General features: G+C 41.1%; 1 protein-coding gene across 10 annotated transcripts in view; it reads right to left on the bottom strand.

Annotated features, from left to right (window-relative positions):
* Nucleotides 1–11,266: 11,266 nt before the first annotated feature.
* ARFIP1 (ADP ribosylation factor interacting protein 1) overlaps nucleotides 11,267–19,332 on the bottom strand; it is an 84,654-nt gene continuing 76,588 nt past the window's right edge. For all 10 annotated transcript variants that reach the window (XM_037168058.2, XM_037168062.2, XM_037168057.2 and 7 more), the window contains one exon: nucleotides 11,267–11,453. In XM_037168058.2, coding sequence (XP_037023953.2) covers nucleotides 11,298–11,453 — 156 coding nt within the window. In that variant the 3' untranslated portion in view covers nucleotides 11,267–11,297. The remainder of the gene's footprint in view (nucleotides 11,454–19,332) is intronic.

Here is a 19,332-nt window from a genome sequence, read left to right as displayed (position 1 = left end):
AACAAGGGGAAGCAGAGAAAATGCTAGATGTTTGTACGTTTTTATTCCTCCCTCACTCCCGACTATCAAAGATTTGAACATGTTTTCTAGCTTTGCGTTCTTCCCTGACAAGCACGCCCTCTTCACAGAGCATCTCAGGGAGGAGGCTCCTTGCCCAGGGCGCCGACTTGCCTGCTGGGCGCAGTCGGAAGGTTAAACCTTGTCTGTGGGAGGGAGAGCAGAGGAGGGAACCCTGCACAAGGGCCTCATAAAGACGGGGGCCCTGTGATCCGTGTGCTCCGGTACAGGGTCTACAGAAGCCACTTATTGGTTCCAAGACCTTTGTCCTGTGTGACAGGCTGGGTAGAGGCACCATAAGGAAACCAGAGGGGCCAATTCTGCAGGCTGGGGCAGGGACGGGGGCAGAGGGGACAACAGGGGAGTCATGGAGACTATGACTCACACAAACCCCCACGTTTATTCACATGCAGGCTTTTAACAAGTCACAGTTATTCTACTTTAGGCAAAGATAAAGACTTTTTTTTTTGGCACGGTCTCTTCCCTGTCACAATAAGCTGATTTCATCAGCGTGAAATAATCAAAACTGCAATAAAGGACTCTACAGGAATTGTTTTCAGATTCCAGAAAGCCATTTGGGCAGGTTCAAAGGCTCCCCTGGGGGACCTTGACGCAACTCCTGCATCCGGTCTTTGGGTGCCCACTCATTGGAGCAGGTCACTCATTTCTTTCCCTTCTCAAAAATGGGAGCACCCAGGTTGACCTCCAGGGGAAACTAAGGTCACTTATTAAACTGCTGAATCTTCTGATCAATAACTTTCCCAAGACGACCTAGAAGCTACGGATAAACTTGGCCTCTTTGCCCAAATGGCTGGTGCTACTAGGTAAAAGGAATTGCACATTCTGTTAGGCTGCTGACAAGGGGGGGAAGTTAAGATTCAAAGCCTATGAAAAATAACATCGTACAATATCTACGATATGGCTTATGATACACTGCTTCACAACGTGGAGAGGGCCATTTCCACGGGCAAAGCTGCCACGGTAGGATAGTAAAACGTGCCATTTGGCAACCCCCACCAACACACACATGAAACACATTCCAATTCAGGGCCTGAGGCTGGCTGCTTCCCTCCACCACTAAGAGCAGGTCCAGCATACAGGTCCTTCCTCGCCCCTCAACCACTCGTTCCCAGGATTGGCACAGCCTTTCTTCCCCTTAGACCAGAAAGCCTGAGGGCTGACTTACTCAGCTTCATATCTCAGCGGTGTCTACTCCAGGGATTCTGACAAGCGTTGGCGAGTCCCTGTGTCTGCCAGCTTAACTTGGTCCTCATCACCAGTGAGTGACACCAGTGGGCCTCTAGTCCTTCACAGCTACAGGCCTGAGTAGTGATGATCACCGTTACCGACATAACTGAATGCCTTTACACACACGGCACAGGAAGGGCTACAGGGATGCTTGCAACAGTTCTGCCCTCAGGAGGCTGCTCTGACCCAGAAGAGAATCTGCCAGTTGAGTGCCAGGCTCTTTGAAGCAAAACTGAAGAGCATCCGAGAGATCAGCCAGACAGCCTAACATTTTATGATTACCCGAGGGAACGTAGGCAGGGAAGCATTTTAGACGCCAAAGCAAGACCCAAAGCAAGGCAGCCCCGTGCTGGGCTGAGAAATACCTCCAGCTTTGATGCGGTGTGGGAAGCGGAGGGACTGGGATTGAGTTCTCTCTTGAAAGTGCATAGCCTGGCTCCTCTACTTCTTTTCAGGCCACATCGAAGGGATAAGGATTCCTGATCTCAAAAACTAAGCGTGTGCTCGGTCAGACAGAAATCTGACTGTGTCACTGCTTGGGTGAACTGTGCTCGGTCAGACAGAAATCTGGCTGTGTCACTGCTTGGGTGAACTGCTTCCCCAGCCTAGGTGTACATGATGCCAAAGAGGCAGTTGTGAGGAAGAAAGGTACTAGAATAGTGAAAAGTCCACACACTGGAAATTACATGAATCATGAATGAAGGTTTTCTTAATGGGGATGTCAGTTCACCACCAGTGCACAGAAGTTCACATAAAAATGAGTTAAAAGGACTACACAGGCAGTGTTCTTCCTGGAGTAAGTGGAGGTCAGTGCCCAGGTCACTGGCGAGGAAGTCTGGAGAGGCTTGAACTGAAGCTACTTGTGTCTTGGGGGAAAAAAGACTTGTCTTCACTGATCCAGCCATGAGCACAAAGAGGGGCCCCGAGAGCTCGAAAGAGCAGACAGCAAAAGGGTCTCTTACTCTGTCCCTGCCCTGTTTTTAAAGGACAAGAAGGCAAGTTAGGGCCACAGCCTGCTATGCAGATTGAACACACTCTGCTTTCCCTTCCCTTGTGAGTTTAGGAAAGGTCGCCTGGTTTTAAAAATATTCGTTAGACTTGTAGCTGTTCATTTGCAATTTCCAACCGATTTATTTGATGTCAGTTGTTTAACTGGGAAAAATGCTAACTAAACTTCAGAGAAAATACAGTAAGCTTTCTTAGAGAAGTACAGTTTAGATGACATAAAAGACATTACTTTTTAAAAGACCATACCACAGGAAATCCAAAGGATGAAGTGAAGGTCTGGCCTTCTGTTAAGCAACCATCCACTTAAAACAGGCTGCTGTAAACATTTTGGTATATATGAAGCACATGGTAACAGCCACCACAAATTTACAGAAGGTATATAAGATGTAAAGAGAAAGGAATGTAAACACAATTATTATAGAAAGTCACCAACATACAAAAGGAGAGAACAGGAGAATAAGAAAGGAACTGAGAACGACTAAAACAATCAAATGGCAACAACTACACACCTATTGATGATAATTTAAATGTCAATGGACTAAATGCTCCAAACAAAAGAGGACTAGATCGGAAGACGGTGCAGTGCGTACATACAATGCAGTATTACTCGGCCACATGAAGAATGACATCGTACCATTTGGGACAACATGGATCTAGAGAGAATTATGCTAAGTGAAATAAGTCAGACAGAGAAAGACAAATACCATTTGATTTCACTTATATGTAGAATCTAAAACACAAAATAAACCAAGAAACAAAACAGACTCATAGAGACAGAGCAAACTGATGGGTTGACAGATGAGAGGGGTTTGGAGGCTGAGTGGAAAAGGGGGACGGGATTAAGAAGGACACATGATGAGTTACAAAACAGTCCTGGGGATGTAAAGTGCAGCTCAAGGGTCACAGTCAGTGCTATTGTGAGAATGCCTGGAGTCAGGTGGGCTGCACCTGACAGGTTAAGACCGTTTGGGCGGATCACTTCGTAAGTTATACAAATATCTAACCACTATTCTGTACACCTGAAACTAATATAATATTGAATGTCAACTGCCACTGGAAAAAAAAGGGTCTCTGGCCTTCTTCAGGGGCCACTACCAATCCAAGAAGAAACTGGAAGCCCCACTTCAAGGACCATGCGAACCTCTTGAGGGTGTAGTGGAATCAGGTGATGAGAGTCAACACGGGCAAGATAACCAGTCGTTCAGCAAACACTCAAGACTGTTTAAACCTGGGTTTCTTTTCCAAGTCACTCGATAGTACCAGTGATTACACAGCAACCATTGCCATGGTGAAAACTCAGTTCTCCAAACACGGTCTGGCCTTCTCTGCTGCTTTTACTATGGATGTAAAGCAGTTTGAACATTTTAATCCACCAGGTTTTCCATTTTCTGACTTAAGACAGGGGTGAGGGGGACAGGAAACAGAATTTGAGAACAATGTAAACATCCATTATTTATTTGGGGAGTTCTTTAAAGACCGAAGCTCATTTATTTAGTTAACAAGTACGAACTGAGGAAAATTTGGCCAACTCATAAAATACTTTTTTTAGATCGAGAATGAGTTATTAAAAAACACCAATGTACAAATATATTTTAAGCAATCTAAGTTATATAAATGAAGCAATAAGCAACTAAAATTTTAAGAAATCTAAGTATGAAATAGCAGTGTATGCTTATTTATGAAAAGAGGGTCAAAACCGAGACAGAAGAAATCATTGGTGTTAAACTAAAATAAAGTTAGTGTTTTATTTTTGGGCTTGACTTCTCTTGTAGTTTGAGTAGCTATTTAGAACGTTGAGGGGAAAGAGGGAAAAAATCCAGTTCGGCGAACGCACGTTTTCCAACACGACTTCTGTTTTCTAACCAGCCTCACACCCTAGGCTGCGTCTGCTTCTTCAGCCTCTTCTGCTTCTGTAATCTTTGCTGAAAAACAGAAAACGGTTCAACTAGACGCTTTCCTGAATTTCTGTGTTTCCAAGAACAAACCAATTTCTTGCACAGGCCAGAAGGGCACAGGCCTGTGTTTCCAAACATAGACCTAGAAATCATTTAGGAAAGGATAAAAATAAATTCACATACGTAAATAATTGAGTACTTGATTCATTATCCTAAAACTTTAATTTTAAAAGTTTTCAGCAAAATCAAGCAGATTAAAGTTAGCTTTCCTCTCCCCACCCCGTAATACTTCCCATTAAAAAAAAGTGTTGTTTTACAGTGGGAGCTTGCTGTTTTTTCAGTTGAACTTCAATAAGCAAAGCTCCAAGATGTGGTGAAGACTAACCTGGGGGACCTTTTCCTCCCTGCCGACCCCCACGCCAGCAGGTGTGCATTTCACCCCTCAGATACTGACTCAAACACACACTCCCGCGCCAGATGCAGGCGACACAGGACACAGACGTTCGAGTCCTGGCGCGTTACTTTCGTCTAGGACCAACACAATGGTATCTTGTTCCTCTTTCGTCTTCCTGGTGAGTTAACAATTCCCAATAAACCAGAGTTGCAGAAGAGTCACCGTCTTTGATGGAGGATGCTGAGCAAAGCCTAGCTTAGGCCCATACAAAACAGTGCTTTTTGTTCATTTGTGGAAGTTCCACTTGTGAAAAATGTAGGTGAAATTCCCAGCTCTGATAGTACAATCATCAATTAAAGGCACAGAAATGGAGTCCCATCTCTGACTGGGTCTAATTTCCCTTCCTCATATGAAGAGTCTCCTCTTTCCTTATCAGAGTTAACACCAGAATAACAAATAGTTCTCAATTTAGCTACTATGAGTCAACCTATTCCACAAGAACAAAGCTGAAGTTCACAGTTGCTGTACATCAGGAGGACCACTTGGCAATATATTATAAAGGTCCATTGGTGCCAGGAAACCTGTTGAGCAGGAAACCTTCAAGTGGGAACACAGGACAGAATTTAGTGAAAGTCCTCAAAAAAGGAAAATCGTTTGTGTTGTCTTTCTATTTAATAGGTCTTGGATATTGTAAAAATAGTAAAGGACCCTTGGAAAAGCTTTGAACTAATGCAAAATATAATTAACCCTTTGATCAGAAAACTGCCTCTTTACTACTGGATAGTCTGCCAATATAATGATCTGTAATATTAGAGAACAAATCAGATTTTTTTAAATGCCCAAATTTGATTAGAATTAGTGATGAAGGTTCTCAGATGGTCTCAACTCTCCCAGGTAATCTAGAAGTTTCAAGAAAAGAGCTACTAGCAAAAGATATTTAGGAATATTATTACAAAATAAGTCATTCTTACTACTTTACAAAAATTAGTATAGATTATATACAAATGTTGCACCGAACTAGCAATTTAAATAATTTGCTTGTATTTTTCACACCGTTGAGTCATCTGCAGTGAGGACTAAAGGAACCTGGGCACATTCTGAAGTACATACATTATTCTTCAAATCAACAGTCCCATGATTAAGAGACACTTATCTTTAGCTTTTCAATATACATAAGTTTACTTTTCTTTTTTACTAGCACACCAAATTTAATAGCACATTAATGGGCTTATGCACCATGATCAAATGGAATTCTTTCCTGAGATGTAAGGGTAGTTTGAGATACAGAGATCAATAAATGAGATAAATCACAGTAACGGAATAAAAGAAAAAAAACAATTATCTCAAAAGATGGAGGAAAAAAAAGCATTTGACAAATCCAATATTCTTTCCTGATAAAACTCCCATGAACTGTGGATGAAGACAATGTACCTTAACACAGCGTCACACGCGAAAGCCATGTCGCGCTCCAGGTGAGACGCTGAAATCTGTTCTTCTCAGATCAGGAGCCAGGTCAGGGTAACCATTCTCCCCGCCGCTACTGGACGTCACCCTGGAAGTCCTGGTGAGGGCACACAGACAAGAGGATGAGGCGGCATGGAAATCGCAAAGGAGGGGGTAATCTTATGCGTAAAAAAATCCTAAAGATCCCACCAAAAGATGTCAGAATAAAAAAGTTCAATGAAGTTGTAGGTTACAAAAATCAAGAAACAAAAAGTCAATTGTGTGTTTGCATGCTTCAAACACACTATCTCAGACATAAAATCAGTTCTCTTCACGGTATCAAAACCAACGATACACTTGAAAATAAATTTAACCGACATAATAATCTGTACAATAACACTATAAGACACTGATGAAAAAAATTAAAGAACAGAGAAATAAATGGAGACATATCCCATATCCATGGACTGTGAAAATTAAAAAAATTTTATTGGTTTACTGGAGTGACATTGGTTAATAAACTTATATAGGTTTCAGGTGTACAGTTGTCTAATACATCACCTGTGTATTATATTGTGTGTTCACCACCCAAAGTCAAGTCTCCTTTCATCACTGTTTATCCCTCTTCCACCCCCTTCTAACCACCCCACCCTCCCAGCTGGTTGTTACCACACTGTTGTTTGTGCTGAGATTTTTTTTGGTTTTGTTTAATCCTTTCACCTTTTTCACCCTTCACATTTCTTTTTCATAATACTCTTAAGTTACAGGTCAGTGAATAGTATTATTTCACTTGGAGGCTAATGGATTATCATTATTTTTACAATTTAGAAGACACTAAGTACACACACTTTACTTAATTTTAGAAGAAACACTTTTAGCATTTTGATTTAATTATACAGTTGAGATGGCAAGATTTAAAGGGGAAATCCCATATTTAGTTGCAAATCCTCGTCTGGCATTACATTTGGAATTGGGGGATGGCTAAGTCAGTTTAATACATTTTGGGGTCTTCACATATCTGTAAAAAAAGATGTTAAACAGAAACTCTCTAAAGGAACCTTCCACTTCACACTCCACGGCAGCAATTTTCACCCCTTTTCATTTTACCGCACACTAATTACTAAAATTCTGTGGCACACCAAAACATATATTTTTTGCTGATCTGACCAAAAAAATAGGTATAATTTTAATTCATTCACATTGATTGGCTATTGTTGTGGCTGTTGTCTTTTTTTAACTTGAAAATCTAAGGGGAAGAGGTCAGTGTCCCTAACTAAATTGTCAGGTACTGCACATTTTAAAAATTCTTGCAGCGCACCAGTTGAAACTCAGTACTCTATGGGATAAGCTTCAGTCAACACCAGTGTACTTTGAATATGGAAAAGATGGTTCTTAAATTCTGGGTTTCAGTTCATTTACCCCTCAAGCCCAGGTCCTTCCTGAGCCCTAAGATCTGGAAGCTTTGGGACTGTTACATATTAATTCAACAAGAAAGTCTTCAGATCGAGGTGGCTTTAATACCTTTGTAGTTTAGTCAGCTTGAAATGCTTCAAGATTAAGAAATCAAAGCTAAAAACAACCAATCACAAACAGGCGATTTAGGCTTTCCCAAATAAGGTAACCCTTTAAGCTATGGCCAATTGCTTTGCTTTGCTTCTGCCTCTTCTTTATAAAGTGCCCCCCCCCCCACTCCCCACCCCCCCAGCTCCTGTCCTGCAGGGCTCCTAACCATTTCTGGTTTGGCACTGCCTGATTCCAATCAGTTGTTGCTCAAATAAATTCTTGCCATTTTTACTATGCCTCAGTTTATTTTTAGCAGGATGAAGACAAATTTCACAGACTTGCTCTTCAGTGCATTTTTTTTCCTGAATAATTTCTATTTTAACAGAAAAGTTGGGTATTTCTTTGCCCCACACCTCACAATTCCCCAAATCCCGACTGTTCAGCTTTTATCTTCCTGGCTGCTTTTCCCTTTCCACTTAGTGTTGTTTTGCTGATTATGTGCGTTATGCCCTTTTATGCCCAACTAAAAATATGCAAAACTGGGAGATATATATTTGTCTTGGAGGTATAAATTGGCAAAATCTTTCTGGAAAGCCAACTGGCAATACATAACAAAGTCTTAAAAAGTGTGTATTTACTTTGAAGGCTCATTTTTACTTCTAAGCAACCAACCTAAGGGAGGAACCAGGTAAGAGTACAAAGATGAATGCATGAATGTTAAAGGGTGTGCAGACTGGAGTTTGTAATATAAATAATTGTCAATTAAAACACCTAACTTCAGGGGAGTTAGGTGGTTTCCTATAGTACTTATAACTTGGCAAATGATTTATCTTCAACTTTTTAGAAATTAACTTCTAATTGTTTTCTGCAAGAGTATAAATTATTGATACTTAAAAGTAAATATGAGGGGGACTCAAAAACAGAAATTTATTTATATAAAATTGCGTATCTATTACAAGTTTAAACTTCGGCCACCTTCAAAGTACTCTCCATTTGATGTAATACACCTATCAAGAATTTTTCCCACTGCTCAAAACAGTTTTTGAACCCTGGCTGGTGTGGCTCAGCGAGTTGAGTCCCCAGTTTGATTCTCAATCAGGGCACATGCCTGGGTTGCGGGCCAGGTCCCTAGTAGAGGTGTGCGTGAGAAGCAACCACACACTGATGTTTCTCTTTCTTCCTTGCCTTCCCCTCTCTCTAAAAATAAATTAAATTGTAAAAAACCAGGTTTTGACCTTGTTGATATTGATGCCTTTTAGTGCTTCTGCCATTTTTTGTTTCACCTCTTGCACATTGGCAAAATGTTTCCTCATGAGAAACAAAAATAAAGTCGCTTAGGACAATGCTGGATGAATAGGGAGGGAGGGTGGGGCACAGGAGTCATGTCCGTCTTTGGTCAGAAACTGCTGAACACTCAGTGTGGTGCGGGCAGGTGCGCTCATAAATCACCCATCATGAAATGGGCAAATGCACGGAAAGAGCCTTGCAAAAAACAATTCACAGAGGCTGAATGCAGCCTCTCACAACAACGCCAGCTAGTCCACTGATACAGGTGGTTCCTAGAACACTCACTGAGTGGGGGAAGCCTGTATTACGAGGGGCCTGCCCTCCAGAAGATAATTCTGTTTTGGGGGGGGGTGTCCTCCATCATATACTGCTGGCTAATATGTTTTATTTTTAAAAATTTATTTATTTAATTATTTTTCAATTACAGTACTAATATGTTAATTTACTTACTTCTTTTGCACATGTACCCATGACTCAGAATCACTAATACTTTAGTTTATTCTGAAAAATCATCAACCCATGAAATTACTTACTTAGCTACTACAATTGTTACTGAAATGTGGGTTAAGACTAGACATGTTCTCCCAAAATAGATTCCGACAAAAAAAAAAACCACCTTACCGAGATAAAATAATTACAAGTGACAGAAATACTATTTTTATCATTGTTTCTGAAGTTCATAAATGACAAATATGTTCTCTGAATATCCAAACAGTTGCTTCGTATTTTAATTTATGAAGAGCCAGAGAAACAAGTACTACGGCAAACACTTTTAATAAGAATACAAAATTCACACCAGAGGCACATTCTGGGGAATGTTAAGTGAACTGTCACAAGTAGTAATTCTGCTGGAAGAATAAAATAAGGCTCTCTGAGAGTACAAATATACAGGAGGGAATGATTTAAAATAGGTTTATGATTTACAATCACATTACATTTGTATTAAGCACTGAAAACAGGCATATTATTAAAAAAGCCAGCTAAAGGCATTTGAACATATATAACAAATCTTACAGTCCACAAAGTTCATGTATAACAGTAATTTTAAGTACTTCATTTCAACACAAAAGAAATGAACAGGTGAAGAAATACCTCTCAAAGTTTTAATTTATGCCTATGACAAAAATCAAGAGAACTTATCTTTAAAAAGGATTACATTACTGACTGGACCACACAGTGGACACGCCAACCACATGACACGGAACCAACAGCGCTGAGCAAGGACACCGGCTGGCCTTTCCAGTCCCCTCTTGTCACCACCACACGGCCCACGCTGCCTGTCCGTCACGCGAATGAACAAAATTCCCCGTCTTCCCATCTCATGAGAGGAATGAAGAAAAACCAAACAGTATATTCACAAGCTGATATCCCCTTAAACCGTATATGTGGTTTAGCAAATACAAAGAAACCCAACGCGTATACACAGTGCTCCTTTCCAAGAAGGAGGAGACAGGTCAAACATTATCTGAAAGGGTTTCCTTACGGATTATGTACACTGGTTGCATGAGAATTACGGCATATGAGAAGGCACGTATCTGTGATTTAAGGCTTAACCGGTATTGTTACATATGGAAGTCAGTGAAATCTGTCTAGGGATTCACATCTGTCAAAATGAATTTTACCCCCAAACTAGCTTTCTGAGCACAGATTTCTACTCTAGAAATCATCAAGAATTTCTATTTCCAAGTCCACCTGTCAAAAAAATTCTCTTAAGCAGGTTTCATTATGAATCAAAAAACTGCTAACATAACCACCCTATGACTTTGGATGGTGCACATTCATAAGCTCAAAAGCCTCACAGAAATGACAGTGTGATTCCTGCGTCTTAAAAAAAAAAAAACAACCTCTGAACAAAATTACAAAGGTACGGATTAATTTTTAAAAAGGTATTTGCCAAAACTCCACAAGCCAATCAGTCAGTCATTAGAGTGGCTACCTGTGTGTGGATGATGCAGGAACACCAAATAATTTTACTCTGCAAAATAGTTTCTTTTTTTCTTTAATACATGAAAACGACTCTCTTAAAGATGTTTAATACATTCTTATATAAAATATCTGATGTTGATACAAATCATGTAAACCTCCCTTTGGAAAAATTACAACTGGCCCCCATTCCCAGGACCAAAAACATTGAATTTTTATCTGGTCAGTGCAAATCTATATTAGATGTTTTCAAACTACAGAAATAGCCATCAACCCTTACAATACAAAAGGACTTCTCAAAAAGGAAAATTACTGTGTTCAGATTATAGAAATTATGTTTACATTAAAGCCACCGCCTTCCCATCAAATTTAACAGTTCAATTGTGAAAAGTAGGAAAAAGGGAAAAATTAAAGCTGTTTGTGTGAGAATCTCTACAACAGATGTTGCCCCATTTCTCTTCTCCCAACTCTGCTTAATTAGGCTTGTTTAGAAATACACCAATGTGACTTTCTTTTTTTTTTTTTTTCCATGAGTGATTTTACTGTTCTTCAAGCCAAGACGGGGCATCCACTCCAGGCGTTTTCAATTTGATATGGAACTGTTTAAGGGTCTGTTCGAGCTGTTTCTGATTCCCAGCAAAGTACGCGGCAATGGCGTTGTGGAAAAGGACCAGCTGGTTGTGCAACACTTTGACCTGCGAATGGGGCAGAACACAAGACCGAGCGTTAGCACCAGTGCCAATGAAACAGAAGGTGAGCTATCACAGGTCTCAAACAGCGTCTCTCTCCTCAGGAAAAGCTGTTTTAATAACGCAAGGTAGTTCACACACAGCAACTGTACAGTATTTTGCAAGGTCACCGAGCCTTCAATCTTCAATGACTTCCAATTTCCCTGAAAGGGACAGGTCAGTTTTAGATGCTAAGTGTGCACAGGCATACCCTGTTTTATTGTGGTCAGCTCGACTGCACTTCATGGACGCTGGGCTTCCTACAGGCCGAAAGCAACACCCTCCACCTGCTTTACTGTGTGGGCTGCAACCGCACCCGCATCACCCCTGAGGCACGCCCGCACTCTGTGAACCGTTTTCAAGCATGACTGAGGGCATTAATTAAAAATGTCATTAAATGCCCTGCCAAACTGAGAATATTTAAAACCAAATATTGAAGCGGAAACATTACATGTAAGTAACTATGTGATCTGTGCCCTACACCAAGTATGGGCATCATCAAGGCTAAACTTCATGTAAAACTGGACAACCCAGACATTTTAAACACCAGGGTCTCTGCAAAGAATCGAGCGAGTGGCAGGAAGTGCTGCCAGAAAGCCAGTTTATTTAAGGCTTACATGTCTCTCAGTTATTTTCAAACACATATTACTCGTAATGGTATCAGAAGTATGTTTTAACCAAGTAACACTACCTCTACAAACTTTCTTTTTTTTTTTAAATCTTTTTTTATTTTTTTTTAATTTTTAAAGAATTTTATTTATTTACCTTTAGAGGGGAAGGGAAGGAGAGAGGGAGAGAAATATCAATGTATGGTTGCTTCTGGTGCACCCCTTGCTGGGAACTGGCCCCTGCTGGGAACTGGCCTGCAACCCACAAATGTGCCCTGACTGGGAATCGAACCGCGATCGTCTGGTTCGCAGGTCCGCACTCAATCCACTGAGCTACACCAGCCAGGGCTTCAAACTTTCTTCAAGAAATCATCAAAGCATCACAAAAATTTCTAAATAAAGTTTTTTTTCCCCTGGGGTCTTATTTATAACTGCAAAATGTTCAAGAGTAGAAAGTGTAAAACACACTCTGATTTACCTATCCAATGAAATATTCATTAAAACTGAGCTTTAATAATTTTGAATGATGTAAAAATGCCTGATATATGATGCTAAGTCAAAAAATAGACATAACATTTTATATACATGACACCTGTATTTACTATATAGTACACATAAATATGCAGTCTCTTCAGCCATTTCTTCATCCATCTACCTCTATAAAGAAAACAAAAAACATACTTATACTGGATAGTTCTGATTTGCCAAGTCTTTATTTTTTAAATTAAAAAAATAACATGTATAAAACATCATGTGAATAATTAAAAAATAACATGTATAAAATAACATGTGAAACACTTTGTGTCAAGCACTAAGATATGAGAATTCCAGGATAACGAAGGCACACGACAGCAGAAAATGATAATTAACATGATTCACAGGCAGCAGAAATACACTGGCTTAACTTAAACAAGAAAAGTAGAAGGAATAACGCAGGCACGCGTGGCGAGGCCGGGCTCCTCCAGACGGTCGGAGAGCATTTCAAGGGAAGGTGGGCCTCAACCCAGGGATACTTACTAAGGAAGCGGGATAATCAGAGGAAAAGCGGGTTTCTAGGTGGCAATTTAGAAGACGAGTCGAGTGTTCTATTATAGTGGACGGTTGCAATAGTGGGCCCAGGACACCAGACGGAGATGTGACACCTAACCTAAGTACAGTGTCGGGTCTCCCAGGATGGAACCCTAAGCTGATCAGTCTGGAATTTCCAGACCCACACTAGGGAGGTGATCTGCCTGGTGAGACCCCCTGCCTTTCCCTAAGGGTAACTGTCTCGCCCGAAATAGTCCACTCTTAACTTCTCAGTCCCAAACTCTTTCTGCCTACAAAACCCTTCCATTTTGTACACCACACTGGGATGCCCTTCTGTTGCTAGATAGGATGCTGCCTGGTTCAGGAACTGCTTAGTCAGGCCCATTAGATCTCTAAATACAATCAGTTAATTTTGTTTCTTTACAAAGCAAAAGTTAGGTTAGCCATGCAATGTTAGGAAATACGGACTGATAAGCAAGCGTGTGCCCTCCTCGGCTACTGCCCCCACCTTGGGAGGAAGCCCAGCCTGGCCTCCCCAGCTGTGCCCAGCACCAGGAAGCACCCACCCACCCAGCCCACGCAGCTGTGGCAGATGGTCAGCTACTGTTGTTCTAGGCCACTGAGCTTTGGGGTTTCAATTATGAGGCAAAAGGTAAATGGTACATCTATGAAAAAGGTTAAGAATGCAGTTTCCTAGTAACAAAGAAGGTTTTAGATAACACAGTGACAAGGAGGAAAATCAAGGTGGAATGCAGGCCTGGAAAGGAAAAAGGCTGAGTTGGGTGATAAAGTAAATGAGTAAAAAAAAAACCAGGTACCTGGAGAAGGTAGAAGCTGGGGTGGCTGTGATCCGCAAGAAAATTTAAGAGAGAAAGGTGCTGAGGACAGAGATTGAAACAAGAGAGGCAAAGCTGCCACCGGCCAGCCCCCAGGTCTACCTGCAGTGCTGGAGTGAGTGTAACAGCATCTTCAAAAACTTTCACTTCCCACGCCCTTGGAAGGCCTGCATGAGGCACAGACTGAAACTGGTCACAGCCTCCCCACGTCTGTACTTGTTACTCAGCCAGGTCATCAGGAAGATGCCCCCCTTTGCAGCGCTCTTCCTTTACGGAAAGGACCAGAAAGAGCCGCGGAATTTGGAGGCGTGTGTGTGTGCCAGTCTTGGTGGTACCACTTTCTCGTGGCTTCGTGATGCCAGGCACAGTTACGTCTCACCTCACTGGCCAAGGTCTTCATCCGAGTATCACGGATGCATTACTGCCTGAGTGTGCAGTGCTGCTGTAGGGGCGAAAGGAAATGAGATCCGACCCAGCACACTGTCTGACACAGAACGGCACCCCTTCCATTTCGGTGGAATCTAAGTTTACCTATCTGACACTCAAATCTTTAAACACTGACTTTTCTCAGTAAAATAAAATTTCATTTATTTGGAATCCACAGATTTGAAATCTGTGAGAAGACTGTAATGTTGTGATTTATAGTAAGGAAAATAGACTTGATCTCCGTACTCGTTCTTGAAATCTAGCTCCTAAAATCCCTGTAATTTCTAAATGATAAGTGGATGGGAACATCTTTTATTATAATACTTGGTCTCTTGCCCTATTTCTCAAACAACTCCAGAGCCATAAAGGTGAAAGTATTTTTGTTATTCATAAAAAGCCCTTTCAACCATACCCCACTTTAAGTTAATGAGATTTTTGGAAAGCCCCTGGATAACCACAGGATGGGGGTTGGTTGCCAAGGGAACTAAATTGTGATTAAGAGACAGGAATGTTCACCTCCACTGCCCAAACCTCTGGGGAGGCGAGAGGCGCTACAGGCTGAACTAATTCCCAGTGGACAAAGACTTAATCCATCATGCCTATGGAATGAAGACTCCATAAAAATCCCCGAAGGCCAGGGTCTAGAGAGCTTCTAGGCTGGAGACACAGCACCTGCAGGGAGGGTGGTGTGCCCCAATGCCGGGGGGCAGCAGCTCTGGTGCTCAGCACTCCTCCAGACCTGGCCTCGAGCACCTCTCCATCTGGCTGTTCACTTTCATCCTTCACTATGTGTAATAGCCTGGTAATCTGCTGAGGAAACTGTTTTCCTGAGTTCTGTGGGCCACTCTAGCATGTGACTGAATCTGAGGAGGGGATTGTGGGACCTCTGATTTACAGCCAGTTGGCCAGGAGAACGAGTGACAACCTGGTCTTTTGGTTGGGTCTGCGGTGGTGACGGTGGTGCGGGTCCGCAGTGTCAGAGCTGAACAGAACTGCAGGACACCAGGCATCCAGAGAACCAGACCGGTCAGTGTGGGAAAACACCCACACATGTAATGTCAGAAGTGTCTGAGAAGGGTGGTAGGGAAGAGAAGAAGAAATACAGAGCCATTTCCTTTTCAAAGACAGAAACTGCGCAAAGGTGAAGTTCACCTAGCATGATAAAAAAGGGACAGATGCAGAAGAGGGGAAAGGTGGATCTTTCCAGCACAGCACGGAAACGCTGAAGGGAGCTGTACTTCTGAGGCTGAACGGAGTTCAGGGCAGCAGTCTGGGCTGGACATGCACACTGAGGTCAGTACACACGCAGATGCTGTTTGGACGCACATGGTTAGATGAGTCCTCAACACAGTGGACAGACGGGAAAGAGGTCAAGGGCTGAGTCATGAAAAGTAAACCTTGATCCTTTCACCTCACATTCCAGAGTTTAGCTTGAAATGGATCAAAGGCCTACATATCAAAGCTAGAAGCTATACAGGTTCTAGAGAAACACCTACAAGAAAAATCTTAATGACCTTGGGTTTGGCAAAGATTTTTTTTATATAGCACACACAAACCTTAAATTGTAAAAAGAAAAACATTAATAAATTGGATTTTATAAAAATTAAAACATTTTTCTCTCCAAAAGACACATAAAAATGAAAGGGGAAGCCACACACTGGGAGACAATATTTGCAAAATATGTATTGGACAAAGAACCTGATGCTGTAATATGTAAAGAATTCTTGCTCTGGTGTGGCTCATTGGGTTGAGTGCCAGCCTGTGAACCAAAGGGTCGCTGGTTCAATTCCCAGTCAGGGCACACATCTGGATTGTAGGCCAGGTCCCCAGTGGGAGGATGTGCAAGAGGCAACCACACACTGATGTTTCCCTTCCTCTCCTTTTCCCTCCCTTTCCCCCTCTCTAAAAATAAATTAAATCTTTAAAAAAATAAAATTACTTCAAAAAAAGAATTCTTAAAATTGAATAAGAAGATGGAAAAGAATAAAATGGGGAAAAGATCTGAGCAGGCACTTCACCAAAGAAAATATACGATGTCAAACAAGAGCACGGAAACACAGACACTTGACATCTTCAGTTCCCAGAGAAATTCTCAGTGAAACCACAACAAAATGCCACTGACACACCCACCAGAATGGTTAAAAGCAATGACCAACCACACCTTATCTGCAAGGACGGGAACAAATGGATCTCTTACAATCTGATGGTGGGAACATAAAATGGTACAACTATCTTGGAAAAGGTTGCCAGTTTCTTCCAAAGTTAAACACGAACCTACTATTCCATACATATGTGTACATGCAACCCAGGTATTCTACTCCCAGCTCCTGACCTGAGAGGAATGAACGAATGTGTATGTCCACACAAGCACCTGCACACGAATGTTCATAGTAGCTTTGGCTGTAATAGTCTACAACTGGGAACAATTCAAATGTCTATCAACAGGGGAATAAACTGCGGCATTTCCATACAATGCAATATTACACAGCAATAAAAATAAATTAGTGACACACGCAACATGAATAGCAAAACATTATGCTCAGTGAAAAAACCCAGAAGACCAGCTGTTTAATTCTATTTATATAAAATCTAGAAGGTGCAAACTAATCTACAGTAACAGAAAGCAAATCAGTGGGTGCCTGGTAATGAGGCCTCGAATTACAAAGAGGCTGGAGAAAACTTTCGGGGTGATGGATGCACAGCTAGTTTTGGTGGTGGTTTCACAGGTGTCTGTACATATCACAAGTCGCCAAACTGTGAACCTTAACCGGGTGCAGCAGGCTACTCAGGTTGGTTATGCTTCAATAAAGCTATGGGAGAAAACCAGTGACGCTAGAAAACTGGTTATCTACCACCTGGAGAGAAAACTGGATTCCAAGTTCACAAAATATAAATAAAATATAATTAATCAGCTCCAGGTGGATTTGGAATTGTGAAAAAGAAAATATCTAAAACTTTTAGAACATATAACCAAAAATCCAACAACCTTGGGTTTGAAAAGACTTCTTAAGTAGGACACAAAGGGGACTAACAAATAAAAGATAACTTAAAGTCCTTATAAAAACAACCAGACAACCCAACAGAAGTGTGGGCAAAGGCATGAACTGGCATTTTGTACTGGAAGAGATACATGTGGTCAGTAAATAGTGAGGGATATGAAAGGGAAGAACACGGAAAAGAAAACCATTTTACCCACTGTGCTTGCAGAGGATGCGGATCAAAGGGCACTCGTGTACACTGCTGGTGGGTGAAACGGTACGTCCACATTGGAAAACAACCTGGCTTTATGTTACAGAGCTGGGCACTCAGCGTGCCCTACGAGGCACGGTCAGAAACAGTGCAAGTGTCCTTTAACAGCAGATTGGATAAATACAATGTAAGGGGTGGGAGAGGGGAAGGGGTGGGTTAGGGAAGGAATAAGAAGGTAGTAACATTATTGGGAACATTCAAGTTCTTGGGTTGGGTGGTGGGGTCACAGATTTTCATTATATTATTATGCTTTATAGCTTAAATCTGCATTATACATTAAGTGTTATTTTTTAAGAAGATGAAGAAAAAACAAAAATAATGAAGTTTTATGATTCATTTCAGCTACAGTACTAAAAATAAGACTATATATGAGTTAACAGATATAAAAGTGAAGCTAAATTAGAAAGTTTTAAATAATTTTTCGATTTTCATCCTCTCTATAGCCATTAAATCGATTGTCTACCATCACGAAATTCACCTTTGCTCGTAGTGTCTAAAATAATGGACCACAGAGAATTTCAAAAAACTCACATCTGTCCCTAAAATACAATGTTACAATTCTCATGAAATCATATGTGGTGCATTTTGAATTTTTGCAAACTACACTTAAAATTTCCTTCTCTAAAAGTGACATTTTCTAGATAGGAAACAAAGCAGATTTATTACAAATACACCATTTATTAATTATGTACTTTCCTCTGTCCATTAGTTAGATCATCTTTTTCTCTGTCTCTTGTTAGGGGCTCTTGTGAGCTGCAGAAGAAAGCTCACATGGCTGAAGCAGAATAAAAGATCCAGGAAAATGGGGTTCATTCCCATTTCCATCCCAAGTTCACTACATGAACTCTCTTTTTACTTGCATAATGAAAAAACTAAATTAAGATAATTTTTATGGTTCCTTTCTACTAAAATTTTCTGAGAAAAAGAATTGCTTCCTAAATAGAGGCACACATATATACCTGGAAACTCAAAGAAAAACAGTATTCCTACTTATTTTTAAGGATAGAAACTAGCTCCTCTTCTAGAGATTAAATTCAACTCAAAGTTTATGTCTCGCCATTAATTCATCACTCTCCCCTATTCAGAGGTATTTCTAAAAAGACTTTCACACTAATAGCCTACCTGCATCACAAAGTAATTTTCTACCTTGCTCTACTATTATTTGGCCTTTCTTGTTTCCCTATTTTGGGTGATCCTTGGCTCTTTGAATTATAGGAACTTCTGTACAGTTAGTATGAAATTCAAATTTTCAGAATTAGGTTCTAGCCAATTACTTTTATTACTCTTTTGGGTCACACAAATTTTTTAATTGAATTTTCATCTCCACATCTTAGAATCAGAGGAGACAATAAAAGGATTTGATTGAGGTACCCGATCTCCAGAGAGCTGTTATGACAGCCTAGCAAATTAGAGCCAGACAGAAAGTGGGATGAGCACAGACAGTCCTCGGCTAAGCCTACAGATGTCAACACAAGTCCGGGTCCTCTCTCCCTGGGGTGGACGACAGACCTGACATGGAGACACACCTCTTCTTATGGCCGAGGAAGATGTGGCAGCTCATTAACAAAACCTCAGACAGGGTGCATTAGCTGTGTTTAAAATACTCCCCCTACCCCCAGTGAAACTTAATCCATGGGAAACCAAGGAAAGAGGGTGCTTTTAGAACCGACTTCCAGTTTTCACAACAAAATGATACAA

The sequence above is a fragment of the Artibeus jamaicensis genome, unplaced genomic scaffold (genome assembly GCF_021234435.1).
Source record: "Artibeus jamaicensis isolate MK-2021 breed Jamaican fruit bat unplaced genomic scaffold, CSHL_Jam_final scaffold_537, whole genome shotgun sequence".
NCBI classification, from domain to species: Eukaryota; Metazoa; Chordata; class Mammalia; order Chiroptera; family Phyllostomidae; genus Artibeus; species Artibeus jamaicensis.
The sequence above is the reverse complement of the archived record's forward strand: the minus strand, read 5'-3'. Positions and strand labels throughout refer to the sequence as shown.